The sequence below is a fragment of the Pristiophorus japonicus genome, chromosome 16 (genome assembly GCF_044704955.1).
Source record: "Pristiophorus japonicus isolate sPriJap1 chromosome 16, sPriJap1.hap1, whole genome shotgun sequence".
Taxonomy (NCBI): domain Eukaryota; kingdom Metazoa; phylum Chordata; class Chondrichthyes; family Pristiophoridae; genus Pristiophorus; species Pristiophorus japonicus.
In genome coordinates this window covers 134745865-134772536 of record NC_091992.1, presented here as the reverse complement: position 1 = coordinate 134772536, position 26672 = coordinate 134745865, and the positions used below count along the sequence as shown (strand labels likewise).

The window sequence follows — 26672 nt, the reverse complement described above, 5'->3', positions numbered from 1 at the left end:
GGGAATAGAAGGATATGGTGATGGGGGGAGATGGAGAGGGGTGGGAGGGGGCTGGTGTGGAGCATAGACCCGGCACGGAGAGGTGGGCCCACTGGGTCGTACATTCTGTGTAGTTCACTGCTTCATATCCAACAGAAGGCCCACGGAAGTAGCTGGTTATTGTTGGTCCATCAAAATTCCCATCCTTCCCGTGGGAGAGGGCTGTACTATGTTGGACATTCGCCCTTCGCTGCCTCAGGAGACGCGGCAGTGTAATGTCTCTCGCAGACGGGCTGTGAGTCGGAGACTAGACGCGATCAATCCCAATGGCGGATGCAACAGTTGGGTCGACAGCTGGCTCGGCCTGACCCTCTGGATCATGTTCCCCTGCCTCCCTCTCACTCCACCTTGAAAGCTCCCAGTTCCCTGCTCCTGCCTTCTGCCCCCTCCCCCTTGCTCTGCACGCTCTCCCTCAGTGCTTTCATTGGGTGAAGTCTGCTGCACCAGTCATGTCAGCTGCCTGCAAAACAAAATGTGAATTAAGGTAAATGTCTGGATATCCAACAAGCACAGCCCTTTCCGATCAGTCCCAGCCCCACCGCCCCTCCCCTTCGCACCACACACTGCCAGCCGTGGCTCAATGGGCAGCACACTCGCCTCTGAGTCAGAAGGTCGTGGGTTCAAGTCCCACTCCAGGGACTTCAGCACAAAATCCAGGCTGACACTCCCAGCACAGTGCTGAGGGAGTGCCGCACTGTCGGAGGGGCAGTACTGAGGGAGTGTCGCACTGTCGCAGGGGCAGTACTGAGGGAGTGCCGCACTGTCGGAGGGGCAGTACTGAGGGAGCGCTGCACTGTCGGAGGGGCAGTACTGAGGGAGTGCCGCACTGTCGCAGGGGCAGTACTGAGGGAGCGCCGCACTGTCGGAGGGACAGTACTGAGGGAGTGTCGCACTGTCGGAGGGGCAGTACTGAGGGAGAGCCGCACTGTCGGAGGGGTAGTACTGAGGGAGCGCCGCACTGTCGGAGGGGCAGTACTGAGGGAGCGCCGCACTGTCGGAGGGGCAGTACTGAGGGAGCGCCGCACTGTCGGAGGGACAGTACTGAGGGAGTGCCGCACTGTCAGAGGGGCAGTACTGAGGGATCATTTTAAAGGAGCAGAGAGAGGCAGAGAGGTTTAGGGAGGGAATTCCAGAGCTTGGGGCCCAGGCAGCTGAAGGCACGGCCACCAATGGTGGAGCGAATATAATCAGGGATGCTCAAGAGGCCAGAATTGGAGGAGCGCAGAGATCTCGGGGGGTTGTGGGGCTGGAGGAGATTACAGAGATAGGGAGGGGCGAGGGCCATGGAGGGTTTGAACAGAAAGATTTTTAAAATCGAGGCGTTGCTTAACCAGGAGCCAATGTAGGTCAGCGAGCACAGGGGGCGATGGGTGAACTGGACTCGGTGTGAGTTAGGACACGGGGCAGCGAGCACAGGGGGTGATGGGTGAACTGGACTCGGTGCGAGTTAGGACACGGGGCAGCGAGCACAGGGGGCGATGGGTGAACTGGACTCGGTGCGAGTTAGGACACGGGGCAGCGAGCACAGGGGGCGATGGGTGAACTGGACTCGGTGCGAGTTAGGACACGGGGCAGCGAGCACAGGGGGCGATGGGTGAACTGGACTCGGTGCGAGTTAGGACACGGGGCAGCAAGCACAGGGGGTGATGGGTGAACGGGACTCGGTGCGAGTTAGGACACGGGGCAGCGAGCACAGGGGGCGATGGGTGAACTGGACTCGGTGCGAGTTAGGACACGGGGCAGCCGAGTTTTGGGTCACCGCTAGTTTATGTCGGGTAGAATGTGGGAGGCCAGCCAGGAATGCGTTGGAATGGTCAAGTCTAGAGGTAACAAAGGCACGGATGAGGGCTTCTGCAGCGGATGAGCTGAGGCAGGGGGTGGAGACGGGCGATGTTACGGAGGTGGAAGGCGATCGGCCTGTTGATGGGGAGGGTGTGGAGCCAGGAGCTGGGCTCGGGGACAGCCTGGTCAGTGAGTTCCCACACGGTGCGGCCCAGCCTGGGGGAGGGGAGTCACGAGTCTGTGATCTGTCACAATCCCATGGAACGTGAGAGGGGTCTGCTGTGTCTCAGTCTGGGAACCTTCGTGCAGCTGCCTCTCGCCACACACCCCTTCCATATTTAATCGTGTCGATCTGTATTCTGCTGAAGCTTTCTAAGTCGCTATAAAATATTTACAGTGGCAGGCAGTGAGGCTCAGTGCTTTGGTCGTCTGAGTCCCCCGTCCAATTTGATTTTAAGTCAGTGTGATGAGAGACAGCGACACCGAGCTACACAACGTATCCTTCCAGCTTTTATTCTGGAACCTTCTACAGCATTCCCGCATTGACGCTGATGCCTGTCAGTGAGTGATTTCAGTGGAGCAGTGACGGGCTGCTACAATCCCACCTCCAACACTATTGCTTCCTTTCATCCCATTTTGCCTTTTTGAAGATGGTTTCTCCTTTTCTTGCGTTGCCTTTATGAGAACGTTGAGCTGATGCAGCGGAGAGGCGATGCCACTGGGAATCGAATCCTTTCCATCACTGCCACCCGGTGACAAGCTGGTGGATGAACGGGCCGGGCTTCAGTTTGATGGTTAAACCTTTGCTCATAAACCAGTTGCATCTTCACAGCAAGTGTGTCTCTTGTCAGGCGCTCCCTGGTGCCGAGGATGACCCGCGCTGCACCACAAAGGGAGGAGTCCACTGGGTGTTTCAGTGAAAGTCCCGAACTCCATGTTGAAGGGTGGGAGATGCTTGGGCCTGGATTGTTTTAACGTGTGCTGGCAAATGTGTAGCTCTCAATTCTTCAGCAAAGAACCCATGAAGCAAATACACTACATGTTTAGGAAGGATATACCTGCATTGGAGGCTGTTCAGAGAAGGTTCACTAGGTTGATTCCGGAGATGAGGGGGTTGACTTATGAAGATAGCTTGAGTAGGTTGGGCCTATACTCAGTGGAGTTCAGAAGAATGAGAGGTGATCTTATCGAAACGTACAAGATAATGAGGGGGCTCGACAAGGTGGATGCAGAGAGGATGTTTCCACTCATAGGGGAAACTAAAACTAGGGGACATAGTCTCAGAATAAGGGGCCGCCCATTTAAAACTGAGCTGAGGAGGAATTTCTTCTCTCTGACGGTTGTGAATCTGTGGAATTCTCTGCCCCAGAGAGCTGTGGAGGCTGGGTCATTGAATATATTTAAGGCGGAGATGGACAGATTTTTGAGCGATAAGGGAGTAAAGGATTATGGGGAGCGGGCAGGGAAGTGGAGCTGAGCCCATGATCAGATCAGCCATGATCTTATTGAATGGCGGAGCAGGCTCGAGGGGCCAGGTGGCCGACTCCTGCTCCTATTTCTTATGTACTACAGTGGGAAAAGGGCCGGGGAGTGGGACTGATTGCATTGCTCCTTAAAGAGCTGGCACAGACACGATGGGCCAAATGGCCACCTCCTGTGCTGCATCATTCTGTGGTATCGAAGTCCTGCTACAACTCTACAGGGCCCTGGTGAGGCCACACCTGGAGTACTGCGCACAGTTTTGGTCTCCGTATTTAAGGAAGGATATACTTGGCTTAGAGATGGTACAATGAAGGTTCACCAGACTGATTCCTGGGATGGGGGGATTGTCCTAGGAGGAGAGATTGAGTAGATTGGGCTGATACTCTCTGGAGTTTAGAAAAATGAGAAGTGATCTCATTGAAACACAAGATTCTGAGGGGGATTGACAGGGTAGATGCTGAGAGGATGTTTCCCCCGGGCTGGAGAGTCTAGAACCAGGGGTCAGAGTCTCAGGGTAAGGGGCCAGCCTTTTAAGACAGAGATGAGGAGGAATTTCTTCACTCAGAGGGTGGTGAATCTTTGGAATTCTCTGCCCCAGAGGGCTGTGAATAGAAACATAGAAAGTGGGTGCAGGAGTAGGCCATTTGGCCCTTCAAGCCTGCACCACCATTCAATAAGATCATGGCTGATCATTCCCTCAGTAGCCGATTCCTGCCTTCTCTCCATACCCCTTGATCCCTTTAGCCGTAAGGGCCACATCTAACTCCCTTTACCCTACTAGTTACATCCTCAAAAAATTCCAGATTTGTCAAGCATGATTTCCCTTTCATAAATCCATGCTGACTTGGACCAATCCTATCACTGCTTTCCAAATGCGCTGCTATTTCATCCTTAATAATTGATTCCAACATTTTCCCCACTACTGATGTCAGGCTAACCGGTCTATAATTCCCTGTTTTCTCTCTCCCTCCTTTTTTAAAAAAGTGGTGTTACATTAGCTACCCTCCAGTCCCTAGGAACTGAACCAGAGTCTATAGAATATTGGAAAATGATCACCAATGCATCTACTATTTCTAGGGCCACTTCCTTAAGTACTCTGGGATGCACACTATCAGGCCTCGGGGATTTATCGGCCTTCAATCCCATCAATTTCCCTAACACAATTTCCTGACTAATAAGGATTTCCTTCAATTCCTCCTTCTCGCTAGACCCTCGGTCCCCTAGTATTTCCAGAAGATTATTTGTGTCTTCCTTCGTGAAGACAGAACCAAAGTATTTGTTCAATTGGTCTGCCATTTCTTTGTTCCCCATTATAAATTCACCTGAATCTGACTGCAAGGGGCCTGCGTTTGTCTTCACTAATCTTCTTCTCTTCACAGTCTCTGAGTACAGTCAAAGCTAAGATCGAGGAGTATCCGCAATAAGGTGGATGAATTAACTGTGCAAATAGATGTTAACAAATATGATGTGATTGGGATTACGGAGATGTGGCTTCAGGATGATCAGGGCTGGGAACTCAACATCCAGGGGTATTCAACATTCAGGAAGGATAGAATAAAAGGAAAAGGAGGTGGGCTAGCATTGCTGGTTAAAGAGGAGATTGCTGGTTAAAGAGGAGATTAATGCAATAGTTAGGAAAGACATTAGCTTGGATGATGTGGAATCTATATGGGTAGAGCTGCAGAACACCAAAGGGCAAAAAACATTAGTGGGAGTTGTGTACAGACCTCCAAACAGTAGTAGTGATGTTGGGGAGGGCATCAAACAGGAAATTAGGGGTGCATGCAATAAAGGTGCAGCAGTTATAATGGGTGACTTTAATATGCACATAGATTGGGTTAACCAAACTGGAAGCAAAACGGTGGAGGAGGATTTCCTGGAGTGCATAAGGGATGGTTTTCGAGACTAATATGTCGAGGAACCAACTAGGGGGGAGGCCATCTTAGACTGGGTGTTGTGTAATGAGAGAGGATTAATTAGCAATCTCATTGTGCGAGGCCTCTTGGGGAAGAGTGACCATAATATGGTGGAATTCTGCATGAGGATGGAGAATGAAACAGTTAATTCAGAGACCATGGTCCAGAACTTAAAGAAGGGTAACTTTGAAGGTATGAGGCGTGAATTGGCTAGGATAGATTGGCGAATGATACTTAAGGGGTTGACTGTGGATGGGCAATGGCAGACATTTAGAGACCGCATGGATGAACTACAACAATTGTACATTCCTGTCTGGCGTAAAAATAAAAAAGGGAAGGTGGCTCAACCGTGTCTATCAAGGGAAATCAGGGATAGCATTAAAGCCAAGGAAGTGGCATACAAATTGGCCAGAAATAGCAGCGAACCCAGGGACTGGGAGAAATTTAGAACTCAGCAGAGGAGGACAAAGGGTTTGATTAGGGCAGGGAAAATGGAGTACGAGAAGAAGCTTGCCGGGAACATTAAGGCGGATTGCAAAAGTTTCTATAGGTATGTAAAGAGAAAAAGGTTAGTAAAGACAAACGTAGGTCCCCTGCAGTCAGAATCAGGGGAAGTCATAACGGGGAACAAAGAAATGGCAGACCAATTGAACAAGTACTTTGGTTCAGTATTCACTAAGGAGGACACAAACAACCTTCCGGATATAAAAGGGATCAGAGGGTCTGGTAAGGAGGAGGAACTGAGGGAAATCTTTATTAGTCGGGAAATTGTGTTGGGGAAATTGATGGGATTGAAGGCCGATAAATCCCCAGGGCCTGATGGACTGCATCCCAGAGTACTTAAGGAGGTGGCCTTGGAAATAGCGGATGCATTGACAGTCATTTTCCAACATTCCATCGACTCTGGATCAGTTCCTATGGAGTGGAGGGTAGCCAATGTAACCCCACTTTTTAAAAAAAGAGGGAGAGAGGAAACAGGGAATTATAGACCTGTCAGCCTGACATCGATAGTGGGTAAAATGATGGAATCAATTATTAAGGATGTCATAGCAGCGCATTTGGAAAGAGGTGACATGATAGGTCCAAGTCAGCATGGATTTGTGAAAGGGAAATCATGCTTGACAAATCTGGAATTTTTTGAGGATGTTTCCAGCAGAGTGGACAAGGGAGAGCATGTTGATGTGGTGTATTTGGACTTTCAGAAGGCTTTCGACAAGGTCCCACACAAGAGATTAATGTGCAAAGTTAAAGCACATGGGATTGGGGATAGTGTGCTGACGTGGATTGAGAACTGGTTGTCAGACAGGAAGCAAAGAGTAGGAATAAATGGGTACTTTTCAGAATGGCAGGCAGTGACTAGTGGGGTACCGCAAGGTTCTGTGCTAGGGCCCCAGCTGTTTACATTGTACATTAATGATTTAGACGAGGGGATTAAATGTAGTATCTCCAAATTTGCGGATGACACTAAGTTGGGTGGCAGTGTGAGCTGCGAGGAGGATGCTATGAGGCTGCAGAATGACTTGGATAGGTTAGGTGAGTGGGCAAATGCATGGCAGATGAAGTATAATGTGGATAAATGTGAGGTTATCCACTTTGGTGGTAAAAACAGAGAGACAGACTATTATCTGAATGGTGACAGATTAGGAAAAGGGGAGGTACAACGAGACCTGGGTGTCATGGTACATCAGTCATTGAAGGTTGGCATGCAGGTACAGCAGGCGGTTAAGAAAGCAAATGGCATGTTGGCCTTCATAGCGAGGGGATTTGAGTACAGGGGCAGGGAGGTGTTGCTACAGTTGTACAGGGCATTGGTGAGGCCACACCTGAAGTATTGTGTACAGTTTTGGTCTCCTAACTTGAGGAAGGAAATTCTTGCTATTGAGGGAGTGCAGCGAAGATTCACCAGACTGATTCCCGGGATGGTGGGACTGACCTATCAAGAAAGATTGGATCTACTGGGCTTGTATTCACTGGAGTTCAGAAGAATGAGAGGGGACCTCATAGAAACGTTTAAATTTCTGACGGGTTTAGACAGGTTAGATGCAGGAAGAATGTTCCCAATGTTGGGGAAGTCCAGAACCAGGGGTCACAGTCTAAGGATAAGGGGTAAGCCATTTAGGACCGAGATGAGGAGAAACTTCTTCACCCAGAGAGTGGTGAACCTGTGGAATTCTCTACCACAGAAAGTAGTTGAGGCCAATTCACTAAATATATTCAAAAGGGAGTTAGATGAAGTCCTTACTACTAGGGGGATCAAGGGGTATGGCGAGAAAGCAGGAATGGGGTACTGAAGTTGCATGTTCAGCCATGAACTCATTGAATGGCGGTGCAGGCTAGAAGGGCCGAATGGCCTACTCCTGCACCTATTTTCTATGTTTCTATGTTTCTATGATATTTTTGGATTCTAGGGGAACCAAGGGATATGGGGACAGTGCAGGAAGGTGGAGTTGAGGTGGAAGATCAGCCATGAACCTATTGGCTGACCGAGCAGGCTCGAGGGGCCGAATGGCCGACTCCTGTGCTGGGTTTGTTGCTCGAGACAGCGAGCGGGTACAGCGCCACCTCTGGAACAAGCATGAATTACAGACGTCCCCGCCTCAGTGGTTACAGCGCCTTCCTGTGGAGTGACTGAGAATTACATCGAGTTTTACCGCGAGGTATCAGGCCATTCCGTTAGTGTTTATGTTCCACACGAGCCTCCTCCCATCCCCCCTTCCTCTCCCCCACAACAGGCACTAACTATACGGTTTTACCGACATACGGTTTTATTGATTGGACAGGCAGGTCAGGCACAGAAGCAGAAGAGCTGCCGCAGTGACTGTGAACACAGGAACAGGAGGAGGTCATCCAGCCCCTCGAGCCTGCTCCGCCATTCAATGAGGTCACAGCTAATCTTCACCCTAACTCCACATACCCGCCTTTGGCCCACATTCCTTCAGATCTTTGGTTAACAAAAAGCTGTCAATCTCAGATTTAAAATTAACTATTGATCGAGCATCACTTGCCATTTGCGGAAGAGAGTTCCAAACCTCTCCCGCCCTGTGTGTGTCGAAGTGTTTCCTAATTTCACTCCTGAAAGGTCTGGCTCTAATGTTTAGACTGTGCCCCGAGCCCCAGACTCCCCAACCAGCGGGAATAGTCTCTCTCTGTCTACCCTCTCTGTTCCCCTTCATATCCTGAAAACTCCGATCAGATCGCCCCTTAACCTTCTAAATTCCAGGGAATACAACCCCAGTTTGTGTAACCTCTCCTCGTAACTTAACCCTTGGAGTGCGGGTATCGTTCCCAGAGAAAGAGCTGTTATATCAGCGGCGGGGAATTGGACTGTCTCGTGGTGCAGGTCACCAGTCGAGGGCGGGAGACGAGAGGCGGGGCCGAGGGCAGGAGGCGGGGCCGAGGGCGGGAGACGAGAGGCGGGGCCGAGGGCAGGAGGCGGGGCCGAGGGCGGGAGATGAGAGGCGGGGCCGAGGCTGGGAGGCGGAGCCGAGGGCGGGAGGCGGAGCCGAGGGCAGGTCGCGGAGCCAAGGGCGGGGCCGGGGACAGGAGGCGGGACCGAGGGCGGGAGGCGGAGCCGAGGGCGGGAGGCGGAGCCGAGGGCGGGTCCGGGGACAGGAGGCGGGACCGAGGACGGGAGGCACTAAAGGTGCAAAGGGCCTTTACAGCTCTCGGTGTCAGTGGGGAAAATATAACGGAAAAAGCTTTGAAAGTTATGGTGAAGGCAATATGGTCGACCCTGGGATTTAACAGTCTGGAGAGTGGGAGGATGGAGTGGGTGGGCTGGGGAGGGTGGGGGTACTTGTTAAAGGTGTTTCAGGCAACAGGTGCATGGGAACACCACCACCTCCACGTTCCCCTCCCAGTCACACACCATCCTGACTTGGAAATATATCGGCCGTTCCTTCATCGTCGCTGGGTCACAATCCTGGAACTCCCTCCCTAACAGCACTGTGGGAGCACCTTCACCACACGGACTGCAGCGGTTCAAGAAGGCGGCTCACCACCACCTTCTCAAGGCTGAGAATGAATTTTTAAAAATGAATATATTGTGTTATAGATGTGATATTTAGGAGTTGTTGGGAAATTAATTTGGTCACTAAAAGGACGTGGGACCCAATGTCAGCACTGATGTGCTCACAACTATTGTAAATCAAATGCCCCCTGATTAAAGGGACACTAAAGCCGACAATTTAAACAAATTAAACTTTAAATTTTCAACGGTCTGATGTGCTCACATACAGGGAATGAAATACCGCTTGTGTTTTGATTGGTTGCAGTTCCCGAGCAACCGATTTTGACACTTTTCATGCTGAGGACGTGTGAGAATTTCGCCCACAGGTGACACTGACCAAGTCCCAGGCCCGAGCCTGTACCCCACTCGGGGACCTCCGGTGGCGATGCTGCTAGTGTGGACCGATGATGCGTTGCTGTGTCTGCGTCGCAGAACCAGACCATGTCAACGCTCGCTGTATTATTCTGCTGCCCAGGCGAGGGTCTGTGCAGTTAACGCCGCAGGGTGTAGCTGGGAGTTAATCGGAGCGCCACACCAGGGTTTAACAGGAATCCAGTGGATCGCTCCGGAGTGAGATGCTGTAGTCAGTGCTGGGCCAAGGTGCAGCCCCAGTCCGTGTACACGGGGTTTAAGCACACGAGGTGCTAAAGGCAATTGGGTCACAACAACAACTTTACCCTCTGAGTGTTTCCTGTTATGATTTGCTCGGGTTTGTTCTGCCATTCGGTGCGGTGTAACGGGGTGTGAGTTGGTGAGTGAGCTCGCTGGTCCTGCCCCGGAAAACACAGCGCAACCTTCACATGGACTTTAATGCAAATAGATCATTGTTTGCCCTTTTTAGCCAATTTAAGTGATTGCACGAGTTTAAACATGGCCGTTTGAAGTGGTGGGGGTTGTATTACCAGCAACCTCCATTGGCATTGCTCGCAACAAGTCACTACTTCAAGGACAGTCACGTTAATGCACAGCGTGTTATGTCCGATGACTTGTAGCTGTGTCCAAATCGCTGTTCAGTAAAGCAAAGGTCACTGCCAAGTGTCAGCTTGACTCAGCAGTAAACGACATGGAGTGGTGCCCCACTGTTGGACCTCAGAACATAATCTGGGCTGATAGGGCTGAGGGGGTGCCGCACTGTCAGAGGGGCCATCTTTCCAATGAGACGTTAAACCATCAATCTGTTGTGCTGCATGTGAAAGATCCCACGGCACTATTTCGAAGAAGAGCAGGAGAGTTCTCTGTGGTGCCTTGGGGCCAATATTTATCCCTTACTCAATACCTAAAACTGATGATCTGGTCGTTATCTCATTGCTGTTTGTGGGAGCTTGCTGTGCACAAATTGGCTGCTGCATTTCCGACATTACAACAGTGACTACACGTCACAAAGTACGTCATTGGCTGTGAACGCTTTGGGATGTGAAAGGCGTTATATAAATGCATGTCTTTCTTTTGTTAAAACTGTCTTTAGTGACAAGGTAGTGTTTTGGGCAGGAACCCATTTGCCCAATATGTGTCCTGGCCAATATTTATCCTTCAATCAACATGACTAAAACAGATTATCTGGTCATTTACTGAATTCCATGCCTGTGGGAAGTGGATCAGATCAGGTTGTGGAATTACCCGCGGTTGCCCAGAGGAGGGAGATGGGCTGATTCCTGAAATTGCAGTGCAGAGTGTGAAAAGCTGGTCCCCCCCCCTGGGATTGAACAGTCTGGGGGAACGGAGGGAGGAACTAGTTAAAGGTCTTTGTTATATATGCAGACCATAGATATACTCTCTGTGTAGTCACTGTATAGCTGCATAAGATGGAGACTTGTTACCTGATGTACTATCAATAAGGTTTACACTGTGTATATACTATGCTGGCACCACTAGAGGGTGCAACTGGTGGAGGCCGGGGTTTCCTGCCCTGGTGGCAGGGGCTGGACAAAAGGGCAGCCACCGTGCGGCTGTCTCACTCTGGAGTTACGGGTAAAGGACCAAGGTCACTACAGTTTGAGTACAACACATTGCCTCGTGGACTCATTCATAAGTGCACTACAGACATAACGGTCTTTAAAGTTTTGGAGGGTGAGGGGGATTTGGATGGAGGAGCTTGCTGCTGTGGAAGTGCGCGGTTCCAGGACTGAGGGACTCATTTTAAAGATAAAGGTGTCAGACGAAGAAAAGGAAATTTGGGTGAGTTTGGTTGGGTGAAAGTTGGGACAGGATTGTGGGACAGGAAACGGGCAGGGGAGGGTCAGGGAACAAAGGCAGGGTTTATGAAAGGACTGGATGGATTCCTGTTAGGAGAGGGGAGTGGGGGTTAAGGACCATTAGTTCAAGGGTCGCAGTCAGGAACCGGCAGGGAGTTTTAAAGGGGCGACGAGATGGGCAACTGGGTTCCTGACCAAAACACTACCTTGTCACTAAAGACAGTTTTAGCAAAAGAAAGACATGCATTTCTATAGCGCCTTTCACATCCCAAAGCGTTTGCAGCCAATGACGTACTTTGTGACGTGTAGTCACTGTTGTAATGGAGGAAACGCAGCAGCCAATTTGCACACAGCAAGCTCCCACAAACGGCAATGAGATAATGACCAGATCATCAGTTTTAGGTATTGAGTAAGGGATAAATATTGGCCCCAAGACACCACAGAGAACTCTCCTGCTCTTCTTCAAAATAGTGCCATGGGATCTTTTAGCTCTACCTGGGAAAGCAGTCGGGGTTTCAATTTAACATCCCATCTGGAAGAATGTACCTCCGACAGTGCGGCACTCCCTCAGTACTGCCCCTCCGACAGTGCGGCGCTCCCTCAGTGCTACCCCTCCGACAGTGCGGCGCTCCCTCAGTGCTGCCCCTCCGACAGTGCGGCACTCCCTCAGTGCTACCCCTCCGACAGTGCGGCACTCCCTCAGTACTGCCCCTCCGACAGTGCGGCACTCCCTCAGTACTGCCCCTCCGACAGTGCGGCACTCCCTCAGTACTGCCCCTCCGACAGTGCGGCACTCCCTCAGTACTGCCCCTCCGACAGTGCGGCGCTCCCTCAGTGCTGCCCCTCCGACAGTGCGGCACTCCCTCAGTGCTGCCCCTCCGACAGTGCGGCGCTCCCTCAGTGCTGCCCCTCCGACAGTGCGGCACTCCCTCAGTACTGCCCCTCCGACAGTGCGGCACTCCCTCAGTACTGCCCCTCCGACAGTGCAGCACTCCCTCAGTACTGCCCCTCCGACAGTGCGGCACTCCCTCAGTACTTCCCCTCCAACAGTGCGGCGCTCCCTCAGTACTTCCCCTCCGACAGTGCGGCGCTCCCTCAGTACTTCCCCTCCGACAGTGCGGCGCTCCCTCAGTACTGCCCCTCCGACAGTGCAGCACTCCCTCAGCACTGCCCCTCCGACAGTGCGGCGCTCCCTCAGTACTTCCCCTCCAACAGTGCGGCGCTCCCTCAGTACTTCCCCTCCGACAGTGCGGCGCTCCCTCAGCACTGCCCCTCCGACAGTGCGGCGCTCCCTCAGTACTTCCCCTCCGACAGTGCGGCGCTCCCTCAGTACTGCCCCTCCGACAGTGCAGCACTCCCTCAGCACTGCCCCTCCGACAGTGCGGCGCTCCCTCAGTACTGTCCCTCCGACAGTGCAGCACTCCTTCAGCACTGCCCCTCCGACAGTGTGGCACTGCCTCAGAAAAGCCCCTCCGACAGTGCAGCACTCCCTCAGCACTGCCCCTCCGACAGTGCGGCGCTCCCTCAGTACTGCCCCTCTGACAGTGCGGCGCTCCCTCAGTACTGTCCCTCCGACAGTGCAGCACTCCCTCAGCACTGCCCCTCCGACAGTGTGGCACTGCCTCAGTACTGCCCCTCCGACAGTGCGGCACTCCCTCAGTACTGCCCCTCCGACAGTGCGGCACTCCGTCAGCACTGCCCCTCCGACAGTGCGGCGCTCCCTCAGCACTGCCCCTCCGACAGTGCGGCGCTCCGTCAGCACTGCACTGGGAGTGACAGCTTAGATTTTGTGCTCAGATCGCTGGAGTGGGACTGGAACCCGTAACATTCTGACCCCAGAGACGAGCGTGGGAGCCACTGATCCGCAGCTGATCCCTGGGTCGGGCTCGATGACATGAAGTGATGTCTTGTGGCTCGCGCTGACCGCATGCTGACATTTTCTCTGTGTTTGACCCCAGGTCAGTGGGACGATGTACAACACGGGGCGGCATGTCTCGCTGCGGCTGGACAAGGAGCATCTGGTGAATGTCTCCGGCGGCCCAATGACCTACAGTTACCGCTTGGAAGAGATCCGGTTACACTTTGGCAGCGAGGACAGCCAAGGATCGGAACATCTATTAAACGGACAGGCCTTTTCTGGGGAGGTGAGTGTCGGTGCAGTGCGAGACTGGCAGCAGGAGGGAAGGTAAGGAATGGCACCTATCTCAGTCGCTGACCCGTGGATCGGGCAGTGTCCACAAACAGACTGAAACACACACAAAGGACTGGCTCATAACCATCAACAACTCGCGGATATACAGCAGCGCATTTAATGTAGAGAAACGTCACAAGGCGGCTCACAGGAGTAATTATCAAACAAAAATCGACACTGAGCCACTGAAGGAGATTTACGACAGGTGACCAAAAGCTTGATCATAGAAGTGGGTTTCAAGGAGCGTCATAAAGGAGCAGAGAGAGGCAGAGAGGTTTAGGGAGGGAGTTCCAGAGCTTGGGGCCCAGGCAGCTGAAGGCACGGCCATCGATGGTGGAGCGATTATAATCAGGGATGTACAAGAGGCCAGAATTGGAGGAGCGCAGAGATCTCGGGGGGTTGTGGGGTTGGAGGAGATTACAGAGATAGAGAGGGGCGAGGGCCATGGAGGGATTTGTAAACATAGATGAGAACTGTAAAATCGAGGCATTGCTTAACCGGGAGTCAATGTAGGTCAGCGAGCACAGGGGGCAATAGGTGAGCGGGACTCGGTGCGAGTTAGGACACGGGCAGCGAGCACAGGGGGCGATGGGTGAGCGGGACTTGGTGCGAGTTAGGACACAGGCAGTGAGCACAGGGAGTGATGGGTGAGCAGGACTTGGTGTGAGTTAGGACACGGGACAGCGAGCACAGGGGGTGATGGGTGAGTGGGACTTGGTGCGAGTTAGGACACAGGCAGTGAGCACAGGGGGTGATGGGTGAGTGGGACTGGGTGCGAGTTAGGACACAGGGCAGCGAGCACAGGGGGTGATGGGTGAGCGGGACTTGGTACAAGTTAGAACATGGGCAGCCGAGTTTTGGATGAGCTGAAGTTTATGGAGGATGCAAAATGGGAAATCAGGAGAGTGTTGGACTATCTGACATAAAGCGGAGAGAGAAGGGGTATGGAGAAAGAATATCAGAGAGCATCAGAGCAAAGGACCGAAAGGGGAGGGAGGGAGCGCTGCACTGTCGGAGGGGCAGTACTGAGGGAGCGTCGCACTGTCGGAGGGGCAGTACTGAGGGAGCGCCGCACTGTCGGAGGGGCAGTACTGAGGGAGCGCCGCACTGTCGGAGGGGCAGTACTGAGGGAGCGCCGCACTGTCGGAGGGGCAGTACTGAGGGAGCGCCGCACTGTCGGAGGGGCAGTACTGAGGGAGCGTCGCACTGTTGGAGGGGTAGTACTGAGGGAGCGTCGCACTATCGGAGGGGCTGTACTGAGGGAGCGCTGCACTGTCGGAGGTGCCGTCTTTCAGATGACACTTTAAACCGAGGCCCCGTCCGCTCTCTCAGGTTAGACGTAAAAGATCCCATGGCACTATTTCGAAGCAGAGCAGGGGAGTTCTGTCCAGTGTCCTGGGGCCAATAGTTATCCCTCAAACGACACTGAGTAGATTGGGTCTATGTTCTCTGGAGTTTAGAAGAATGAGAGGTGATCAGTCTCAGAATAAGGGGTCGACCATTTAGGACTGAGATGAGGAGGAATTTCTTCACTCAGAGGGTGGTGAATCTTTGGAATTCTCTGCCCCAGAGGGCTGTGGAGGCTCAGTCATTGAGTATATTCAAGACAGAGATCGATAGATTTTTGGAGGCTCGGGGAATCGAGGGATGTGGGGATCAGGTGGGAAAGTGGATTTGAGGTCGATGATCAGCCGTGATCGTATTGAATGGCGGAGCAAGCTCGAAGGGCAGTATGGTCTACTCCTGCTCCTTGGTTATTTGGGTCATTATCACATTGCTGTGTGTGGGAGCTTGCTGTGCGCAAGTTGACCACCACGTTTCCCACATTGCAACAGTGAGTGCACTCCAAAACAGCTTCATTGGCTGTAAAGCACTTTGGGACATCCTGAGGTGGTGAAAGGCGCTATAGAAACGCAGGTCTTTCCCTTTCAGTGGGGAATGAACTTGCGGAAAGCGATTGTTGCTGCAGTGTTTCCTGGTGAAGCGGTTTGGATGTTGCCGATATCGGGGGGGGCGCAAGTTTCCTGCTTTGTACAGCAGTCGCTCCTCACTCCAGCCCGCTAATTGCCCCAACGCCTGCACTGTCAACCCGTGGAGTGTTAAACTGCCGATCCGCTCACTAGCTGCACCTCGCTGCTCTCAAACACGCAGCAATTGGCATAGAAACATAGAAACATAGAAACATAGAAAATAGGTGCAGGAGTAGGCCATTCGGCCCTTCTAGCCTGCACCGCCATTCAATGAGTTAATGGCTGAACATTCAACTTCAGTACCCCATTCCTGCTTTCTCACCATACCCCTTGATCCCCCGAGTAGTAAGGACCTCATCTAACTCCTTTTTGAATATATTTAGTGAATTGGCCTCAACAACTTTCTGTGGTAGAGAATTCCACAGGTTCACCACTCTCTGGGTGAAGAAGTTCCTCCGCATCTCGGTCCTAAATGGCTTACCCCTTATCCTTAGACTGTGACCCCTGGTTCTGGAGTTCCCCAACATCGGGATCATTCTTCCTGCATCTAACCTGTCTAAACCCGTCAGAATTTTAAACGTTTCTATGAGGTCCCCTCTCATTCTTCTGAACTCCAGTGAATACAAGCCCAGTTGATCCAGTCTTTCTTGATAGGTCAGTCCCGCCATCCCGGGAATCAGTCTGGTGAACCTTCGCTGCACTCCCTCAATAGCAAGAATGTCCTTCCTCAGGTTAGGAGACCAAAACTGTACACAATACTCCAGGTGTGGCCTCACCAAGGCCCTGTACAACTGTAGCAACACCTCCCTGCCCCTGTACTCAAATCCCCTCGCTATGAAGGCCAACATGCCATTTGCTTTCTTAACCGCCTGCTGTACCTGCATGCCAACCTTCAATGACTGATGTACCATGACACCCAGGTCTCTTTGCACCTCCCCTTTTCCTAATCTGTCACCATTCAGATAATAGTCTGTCTGTCTGTTTTTACCACCAAAGTGGATAACCTCACATTTATCCACATTATACTTCAGGATGCAAACTGATTGCAGACTTGTCACAATAGTTGAGCACAAGCAGTGACTGGCAGCGTTCCTTCGCTCGCTCAGCAGAGACGTGTATCACGCTGACACACGTTGGCAGTTCATCACGGGGGCTGGGCGGGAGGCTCACAGATTCTGGGCTCGGTCGCTATACCTGGCCGGACCTTCAGACTCGTTGACAGAGATTTCAGGGCAAGAACTGTACAGAAGAGGAGTTTCAGCACCTTCATTTTAAGAAGGGGTCCCGATGGGGAGGTTCCAGACTGGATTTTGTTCGCTCTGGCCTAACTGGTCGCTGGGAAGGATCCCAGGGCCTGAATGTTTCGGCCCAAGGCACAACAACAACAACTTGTATTTATATAGCGCCTTTAACGTAGTGAAACGGCCCCAAGGCGCTTCACAGGAGTGTTATGAGATTTTTAAAATTTGACACCAAGCCGCATAAGGAGAAATTAGCGCAGGTGACCAAAAGCTGGGTCAAAGAGGTGGAGCGTCTTGAAGGAGGAAAGAGATAGAGAGAGGGTTTAGGGAGGGAATTCCAGAGCTTGGGGCCCAGGCAGCTGAAGGGACGGTCGCCAGTGGTTGAGCGCTTATAAAATCGGGGTTGCTCAGGAGGGCAGAATTAGAGGAGCGCAGAGATCTCGGGGGGGTTGTGGGGCTGGAGGAGATTACAGAGATAGGGAGGGGGCGAGGGCCATGGAAGGATTTGAAAACAAGGATGAGAATTTTGAAATCGAGGCGTTGCTTAAACGGAAGCCAATGTAGGTCGGTGAGCACAGGGGGTGATGGGTGAGCGGGACTCGGTGCGAGTTAGGACACGGGGCAGTGAGCACAGGGGGTGATGGGTGAGCGGGGTTCGGTGCGAGTTAGGGCACAGGGCAGTGAGCACAGTGGGTGATGGGTGAGCGGGACTTGGTGCGAGTTAGGACACGGGGCAGTGAGCACAGTGGGTGATGGGTGAGCGGGACTTGGTGCGAGTTAGGACACGGGGCAGTGAGCACAGTGGGTGATGGGTGAGCGGGACTCGGTGCGAGTTAGGACACGGGGCAGTGAGCACAGTGGGTGATGGGTGAGCGGGACTCGGTGCGAGTTAGGACATGGGGCAGTGAGCACAGGGGGTGATGGGAGAGCGGGACTCGGTGCGAGTTAGGACACGGGGCAGTGAGCACAGGGGGTGATGGGTGAGCGGGACTTTGTGCGAGTTAGGACACGGGGCAGTGAGCAGAGGGCGATGGGTGAGCAGGACTCGGTGCAAGTTAGGACACGGGGCAGTGAGCACAGGGGGTAATGGGTGAACGAGACTCGGTGCGAGTTAGGACACGGGGCAGTGAGCACAGGGGGTGATGGGTGAGCGGGACTTTGTGCGAGTTAGGACACAGGGCAGCGAGCACAGTGGGTGATGGGTGAGCGGGACTCGGTGCAAGTTAGGACACGGGGCAGTGAGCACAGGGGGTGATGAGTGAGCGGGACTTGGTGCGAGTTAGGACATGGGGGCAGCCGAGTTTTGGATCACCTCTAGTTTACTGAAGGTAGAATGTGGGAGGCCAGCCAGGAGTGTGTTGGAATGGTCAAGTCTGGAGGTAACAAAGGCACGGATGAGGGTTTCGGCAGCGGATGAGCTGAGGCAGGGGGCGGAGACGGGCGATGTTACGGAGGTGGAAATAGGTGGTCTTAGTTATGCTGCGGATATGTGGCCAGAAGCTCATTTCAGGGTCAAATACGACACCAAGGTTGCAAACAGTCTGTAAAGGAGGAAAGAGAGGTGGAGAGATTTAGGGAGGGAGTTCCAGAGCTTGGGGCAGGGAGGAGGGGGAGGGTAAGTTGGAAGCTGATTGGAACGGGATTGTTGGTGAGCAACTGGTGCTTGACAGAATGGAAGACCCGAAAAATTCAGAAAGCAATGGATTGAACGTGACCTCGGACTGTGCCTGAATTCCGGCTTCTGGGGGCAGGGCCGCACTCATTCAGCGATGTCACCAACACACAGCCCGTGTCTATACTCAATAGCAATGTATTATCGCCCAGTGCTGTCTGGAGTGGCTGAACATTGATGTCAGGACAACCTTTAAACATCTGACATGTTCAGATAAATAGATTGACATTTACTTCATGACTGGCTTCCATTCTGAAAAGCAACAGGGAGCCAATTAAACAGTCAGCAAAGCACGGCCCTCAACCTCTGCACAGCCCGTATTTCCGAAGGCTTTGAAGACCCACTGAACCGTGACTAAGGCACGAATAATTGGCGGTGAAACATTGCTAAGCCTTTGACTACATTTCTGAGTAAAATATGGTCCATCAAAGGGCGAGGCCAAGCTCTGGGGAGGGTCCAAGATTTCACACTTGCATATCAATAGAGTTTATTGGCAAGCTGCCAGCGAGGGTTCATGGTGGAGTCAGTCTGGAGACTTCCAGTAACTCTACCTGCTAGTCTGCAGCTCAGCTACCCTCCCTAGGGTCTGTGTAGTCAAGGACTGCCGAACTGATTATCATTCTATCCACTGCTCAGAGTGAATTATCACAGACTTACTTCCCATTCACTCCTGTTATATATACAGCCAGTGAGACCCAACCCCCTCCATTCACTCCCGTTATACACAGAGCCAGTGAGACCCAACCCCCTCCCATTCACTCCCGTTATACACAGAGCCAGTGAGACCCAACCCCCTCCCATTCACTCCCGTTATACACAGAGCCAGTGAGACCCAACCCCCTCCCATTCACTCCCGTTATACACAGAGCCAGTGAGACCCAACCCCCTCCCATTCACTCCCGTTATATATCCAGCCAGAGGACCCAACCCCCTCCCATTCACTCCCATTATATATACAGCCAGTGAGACCCAACCCCCTCCCATTCACTCCCGTTATACACAGAGCCAGTGAGACCCAACCCCCTCCCATTCACTCCCGTTATATATACAGCCAGAGGACCCAACCCCCTCCATTCACTCCCATTATATATACAGCCAGTGAGACCCAACCCCCTCCCATTCACTCCCGTTATACACAGAGCCAGTGAGACCCAACCCCCTCCCATTCACTCCCGTTATACACAGAGCCAGTGGACCCAGCCCCCTCCCATTCACTCCTGTTATATATACAGCCAGTGAGATCCAACCCCCTCCCATTCACTCCCGTTATACACAGAGCCAGAGGACCCAACCCCCTCCCATTCACTCCCGTTATACACAGAGCCAGAGGACCCAACCCCCTCCCATTCACTCCCGTTATACACAGAGCCAGTGAGACCCAACCCCCTCCCATTCACTCCCGTTATACACAGAGCCAGTGAGACCCAACCCCCTCCCATTCACTCCCGTTATATATCCAGCCAGAGGACCCAACCCCCTCCATTCACTCCCATTATATATACAGCCAGTGAGACCCAACCCCCTCCCATTCACTCCCGTTATACACAGAGCCAGTGAGACCCAACCCCCTCCCATTCACTCCCGTTATACACAGAGCCAGAGGACCCAGCCCCCTCCCATTCACTCCCGTTATATATACAGCCAGTGAGATCCAACCCCCTCCCATTCACTCCCGTTATACACAGAGCCAGAGGACCCAATCCCCTCCCATTCACTCCCGTTATACACAGAGCCAGAGGACCCAACCCCCTCCCATTCACTCCCGTTATATATACAGCCAGTGAGACCCAACCCCCTCCCATTCACTCCCGTTATATATACAGCCAGTGAGACCCAATCCCCTCCCATTCACTCCCGTTATACACAGAGCCAGTGAGACCCAACCCCCTCCCATTCACTCCCGTTATACACAGAGCCAGAGGACCCAACCCCCTCCCATTCACTCCCATTATATATACAGCCAGAGGACCCAACCCCCTCCATTCACTCCCATTATATATACAGCCAGTGAGACCCAACCCCTCCCATTCACTCCTGTTATACACAGAGCCAGTGGACCCAGCCCCCTCCCATTCACTCCCGTTATATATACAGCCAGTGAGACCCAACCCCCTCCCATTCACTCCCGTTATACACAGAGCCAGTGGACCCAACCCCCTCCCATTCACTCCTGTTATATATACAGCCAGTGAGACCCAACCCCCTCCCATTCACTCCCGTTATATATACAGCCAGAGGACCCAACCCCCTCCATTCACTCCCATTATATATACAGCCAGTGAGACCCAACCCCCTCCCATTCACTCCCGTTATACACAGAGCCAGTGGACCCAGCCCCCTCCCATTCACTCCCGTTATATATACAGCCAGTGAGATCCAACCCCCTCCCATTCACTCCCGTTATACACAGAGCCAGAGGACCCAATCCCCTCCCATTCACTCCCGTTATACACAGAGCCAGAGGACCCAACCCCCTCCCATTCACTCCCGTTATATATACAGCCAGTGAGACCCAACCCCCTCCCATTCACTCCCGTTATATATACAGCCAGAGGACCCAACCCCCTCCATTCACTCCCATTATATATACAGCCAGTGAGACCCAACCCCCTCCCATTCATTCCCGTTATACACAGAGCCAGTGGACCCAGCCCCCTCCCATTCACTCCCGTTATATATACAGCCAGTGAGATCCAACCCCCTCCCATTCACTCCCGTTATATATACAGCCAGTGAGACCCAACCCCCTCCCGTTATATACCGTGCAAGATAGGCCAAATCGCCACTAAAGGTCTGAATGCCAGTAGTTGAGGGAGTTACTCTCCATACCATGTCCCGCTGGGCACCTCAGTGCAGGGAGTGTCACTCTGACAAGGGAGGGACATTACAGCCGAGATCCTGTCAGCGTGTTCCTGCGTTGTGAATATATTTGTTTGTGAGTGATATTTGCTGTTAACGATGAGCTTTAGGATGGGCTGGATGATGAAATGGGATGGGATTTAGCATCTAGTCGCTTTGATCTGCAGATTATGGCCATATTGATCCCAGCTTTACACGGTATACCTTGATCAGGGGCAACTGTGCACAGACTGCCTTCTCAAAACCAGTGACGGTCGAAACAAAACTCATTGCTTCCCTTATCCCCAGCTGTGTTTCCCCCGGTCTCCCTGTCTCTCCAGGGGCAGAAGGGCCAGTAATCAGACCCCACAGATTTAAAATAATCGGCAAAAGAACCAGAGCGGGAGATGGGAATTATTTTTTAATGTTGTTGTGATCGGGAGCACGCTGCCTGAAAGGGCGGTGGGAACAGATTCAATCGTAACTTTCAAACCGGGAATTGGATAAATAGTTGAAAAGGAAAGATGTGCCGGGCTGTGGGGAAAGGACGGGGGGGGAGTGGGACACAGGCTCGAAGGGCCCAATGGCCTCCTGCTGTGCCGTATCATTCTGTGATTCTGTGTCCCCAACAATGCAGAAGAGGAGATGGACCCAAGAAGATCAGGCAAGAGAGAGGCATTCGGGCTCAGTGGGTAGCACGCACTCTCTCGCCTCTAGAGTCAGAAGCTTGTGGGTTCGAGCCTCACTCCAGAGACTTGAGCACAAAATCTAGGCTGACACTTCAGTACCACGCTGTCGGAGGGGCAGTACTGAGGGAGCGCCGCACTGTCGGAGGGGCAGTACTGAGGGAGCGCCGCACTGTCAGAGGGGCAGTACTGAGGAAGTGCCGCACTGTCGGAGGGGCAGTACTGAGGGAGCGCTGCACTGTCGGAGAGGCAGTACTGAGGGAGGGCCGCACTGTCAGAGGGGCAGTACTGAGGGAGGGCCGCACTGTCAGAGGGGCAGTACTGAGGGAGGGCCGCACTGTCAGAGGGGCAGTACTGAGGAAGTGCCGCACTGTCGGAGGGCCGCACTGTCGGAGGGGCAGTACTGAGGGAGCGCCGCACTGTCGGAGGGGCAGTACTGAGGGAGGGCCGCACTGTCGGAGGGGCAGTACTGAGGGAGGGCCGCACTGTCAGAGGGGCAGTACTGAGGGAGGGCCGCACTGTCGGAGAGGCAGTACTGAGGGAGCGCTGCACTGTCGGAGAGGCAGTACTGAGGGAGTGCCGCACTGTCAGAGGGGCAGTACTGAGGGAGCGCCGCACTGTCAGAGGGGCAGTTACTGAGGGAGTACCGCGCTGTTGGAGGGGCAGTACTGAGGGAGCGCCGCACTGTCGGAGGGGCAGTACTGAGGGAGCGCCGCACTGTCGGAGGGGCAGTACTGAGGGAGGGCCGCACTGTCGGAGGGGCAGTACTGAGGGAGCGCCGCACTGTCGGAGGGGCAGTACTGAGGGAGTGCCGCACTGTCGGAGGGGCAGTACTGAGGGAGCGCCGCACTGTCGGAGGGGCAGTACTGAGGGAGGGCCGCACTGTCAGAGGGGCAGTACTGAGGGAGCACCGCACTGTCGGAGGGCCGCACTGTCGGAGGGGCAGTACTGAGGGAGGGCCGCACTGTCGGAGGGGCAGTACTGAGGGAGTGCCGCACTGTCGGAGGTGCCGTATTTCGGATGAGACGTTAAACCGAGGCCCCGTCTGCTCTCTCAGATGGATGTAAAAGATCCCACGGCACTATTTCGAAGCAGGACAAGGGAGTTCTCCCCGATGTCCTGGGGCCAATATTTATCCCTCAATCAACATCACTAAAACAGATTTTCTGGTCATTATCACATTGCTGTGCACAAATTGGCTGCTGCGTTTCCCACAATACAAGAGTGACTACACTCTAGAAGTACTTCATTGTCTGTGAAGCCCTTTGGGATGTGCTGAGATCAAGGTGCTACATTAACACGAATTCTTTGCTTCAACACGTTACACTAGGTTGAATATTAATGAGGGGAGAGCGGGAGAGACAGGATGCAGTTAATTGCGGAGGGCTTCGCATCTGTTTTTGCAATTGGGCGAGTGAATGACACTGGGGAAATGTATATCCAATGGGAGCACCTACTCCATCCAATCCTGTTCCAAACCGCGCATTGCAGAAATATACAGCTCCTCATTTTGCTGTGAATGGGATTGAATTTGCTGGAGACTGTGAAAGGGTCTGATCAAAATCAAACAACACCTTGTATTTATATAGTGCCTTTCACATCGTAAATCAGCCCAAGGCAAGTCACAGTTTCATTATCACGAGAATATATAAGGAGATATTAGGGCAGGTGACCAAAACCTTGGTCAAAGAGGTAGGTTTTTTGGAGCGTCTTGAAGGAGGAGCGAGAGGCGGAGTGGTTTAGGGAGGGGGTTCCAGAGGTTGGATGGTGGAGCGATTAAAATCGGGGTGCACAAGAGCCCAGAATTGGAGGAGTGCAGAGTGTTGTCCAACAAAATTTGACACTGGGTCACGTAGAATCATAGAATGTTCCAGCCCAGAAGGAGGCCACTCAGCCCATCGATCCTGTGCCAGTTCCAATTAATCCCATTCCCACCGCCCTTTCCCCAGAACCCTGTAATATTTCCCCTCCCAGTATTTACCCAATTCCCGGTTTGAAAGTTACGATTGAATCTGCTCCCACCGCCCTTTCAGGCAGCGCGTTCCCGATCACAACAACTCGCTGCGTAAAAACATTCTCCCCATCTCCCCCTCTGGGTCTATTGCCCAATTACCTTCAATCTGTGCCCTTCCGGCACTGGGAACAGTCTCTCCCGATTTAATCGATCAAAAACCTTTCATGATTTTGAACACTACGATCAAATTTCCTCTTAACCTTCTCTGCTGTATGAAGAACAACCCCAGCTTCTCCAGTCTCTCCCAGTAACTGAAGTCCTTCGTCCCTGGAACCATTCTCGTAAATCCCCTCTGCACCCTCTCCAAGACCTGCACATCCTTCCTACAATGTGGCACCCAGAATTGGACACACTACTCCAGCTGGGGCCGAACCAGTGATTTATAAAGGTTTATCCCTCGATGTATAAAGCCCAGGATCCCATCTGTTTTATTATTAACAGCCTTCTCAAGCTGTCCTGCCCCCTTCAGCGATTTGTGTACAAACACCCCCAGGTCTCTCTGTTCCTGCACCCCCAGGTCTCTCTGTTCCTGCACCCCCAGGTCCCTCTGTTCCTGCACCCCCAGGTCTCTCTGTTCCTGCACCCCCAGGTCCCACTGTTCCTGCACCCCCAGGTCTCTCTGTTCCTGCACCCCCAGGTCTCTCTGTTCCTGCACCCCCAGGTCTCTCTGTTCCTGCACCCCCAGGTCTCTCTGTTCCTGCACCCCCAGGTCTCTCTGTTCCTGCACCCCCAGGTCCCTCTGTTCCTGCACCCCCAGGTCTCTCTGTTCCTGCACCCCCAGGTCTCTCTGTTCCTGCACCCCCAGGTCCCTCTGTTCCTGCACCCCCAGGTCTCTCTGTTCCTGCACCCCCAGGTCCCTCTGTTCCTGCACCCCCAGGTCCCTCTGTTCCTGCACCCCCAGGTCCCTCTGTTCCTGCACCCCCAGGTCTCTCTGTTCCTGCACCCCCAGGTCTCTCTGTTCCTGCACCCCCAGGTCTCTCTGTTCCTGCACCCCCAGGTCCCTCTGTTCCTGCACCCCCAGGTCTCTCTGTTCCTGCACCCCCAGGTCTCTCTGTTCCTGCACCCCCAGGTCCCTCTGTTCCTGCACCCCCAGGTCCCTCTGTTCCTGCACCCCCAGGTCTCTCTGTTCCTGCACCCCCAGGTCTCTCTGTTCCTACAACCCCCTTAAATATTGTACATAGAAACACAGAAAATAGGTGCAGGAGTAGGCCATTCGGCCCTTCGAGCCTGCATCGCCATTCAATAAGATCATGACTGATCATTCATCTCAGTACCCCTTTCCTGCTTTCTCTCCATACCCCTTGATCCCTTTAGCCGTAAGGGCCACATCTAACTCCCTCTTGAATATATCCAATGAACTGGCATCAACGACTCTCTGCGGCAGGGAATTCCACAGGTTCACAATTCTCTGGGTGAAGAAGTTTCTCCTTATCTCGGTCCTAAATGGCCTATCCCTTCTCCTTAGACTGTGACCCCTGGTTCTGGACTTCCCCAACATCGGGAACATTCTTCCAGCATCTAACCTGTCTAAACCCGTCAGAATTTTATATGTTTCCAGGAGATCCCTTCTCATCCTTCTAAACTCCAGTGAATACAGGCCTAGTCGATCCATTTAGTCTGTATCAGCTCACACCTCTCTGTGTTAAATGTCACCTGCCATGTGCTGCCCATTTCACTGTCTGCCTGTGTCCTGAAGCCTGTTACTGTCCCCCGCACTGTTCACTACATTTCCAGGTTTTCTCATCTGCAAACTTTGAAATAATACCCTGTGTACCCAAGTCCAGCTCATTAACATATATCGAAAAGATCAGTGATCCCGGTACCGAGCCCTGGGGGACCCCAGTGTGTCCCTCCCTCCGGTCTGTAAAGCAGCTGCTCACAGATACTCTGCTTCCTGCCCCTGAGCCATTCTGTCTCCACGCTGTCACTGCCCCAATCCCACGGGCTTTCATTTTGCTCACACGTCTATTAAATGGTAAAAGTATCTGAAGCACAAAGCAAAATCCACCGTAGAAAAGGAGCGTCCTAAAGGAGGAGAGAGAGGCGGGGAGGTTTAGGGAGGGAGTTCCAGAGCTTGGGGCCCAGGCAACAGAAGTCACGGCCACCGATGGTGGAGTGATTATAATCAGGAGGGCAGAATTAGAGGAGCGCAGAGATCTCGGGGGGTTGTGAGGCTGGAGGAGATTACAGAGATAGGGAGGGGCGAGGGCTATGGAGGGATTTGTAAACAAGGATGAGAATTGTGAAATCGAGGCGTTGCTGGACCGGGAGCCAATGTAGGTCAGCGAGCACAGAGGGTGATGGGTAAGCGGGACTGGGTGCGAGTTAGGACACGGGGCAGTGAGCACAGGGGGCGATGGGTGAGCGGGACTGGGTGCGAGTTAGGACACGGGCAGTGAGCACAGGGGGTGATGGGTGAGCGGGACTGGGTGCGAGTTAGGACACGGGCAGTGAGCACAGGGGGTGATGGATGAGCGGGACTTGGTGCGAGTTAGGACACGGGCAGTGAGCACAGGGGGTGATGGGTGAGCGGGACTTGGTGTCAGTTAGGACACGGGGCAGTGAGCACATGGGGTGATGGGTGAGCGGGACTTGGTGCGAGTTAGTACACAGGGCAGTGAGCACAGGGGGCGATGGGTA

The 26672-nt window shown here is 53.1% G+C and overlaps 1 protein-coding gene across 2 annotated transcripts in view; it reads left to right on the top strand.

The window, feature by feature from the left end:
• The window catches only part of ca10a (carbonic anhydrase Xa), a 410115-nt gene that overhangs the window by 336871 nt on the left and 46572 nt on the right, over nt 1-26672 (top strand). For both annotated transcript variants that reach the window (XM_070858252.1, XM_070858251.1), the window contains exon 4: nt 13379-13564. In XM_070858252.1, coding sequence (XP_070714353.1) covers nt 13379-13564 — 186 coding nt within the window. The remainder of the gene's footprint in view (nt 1-13378; nt 13565-26672) is intronic.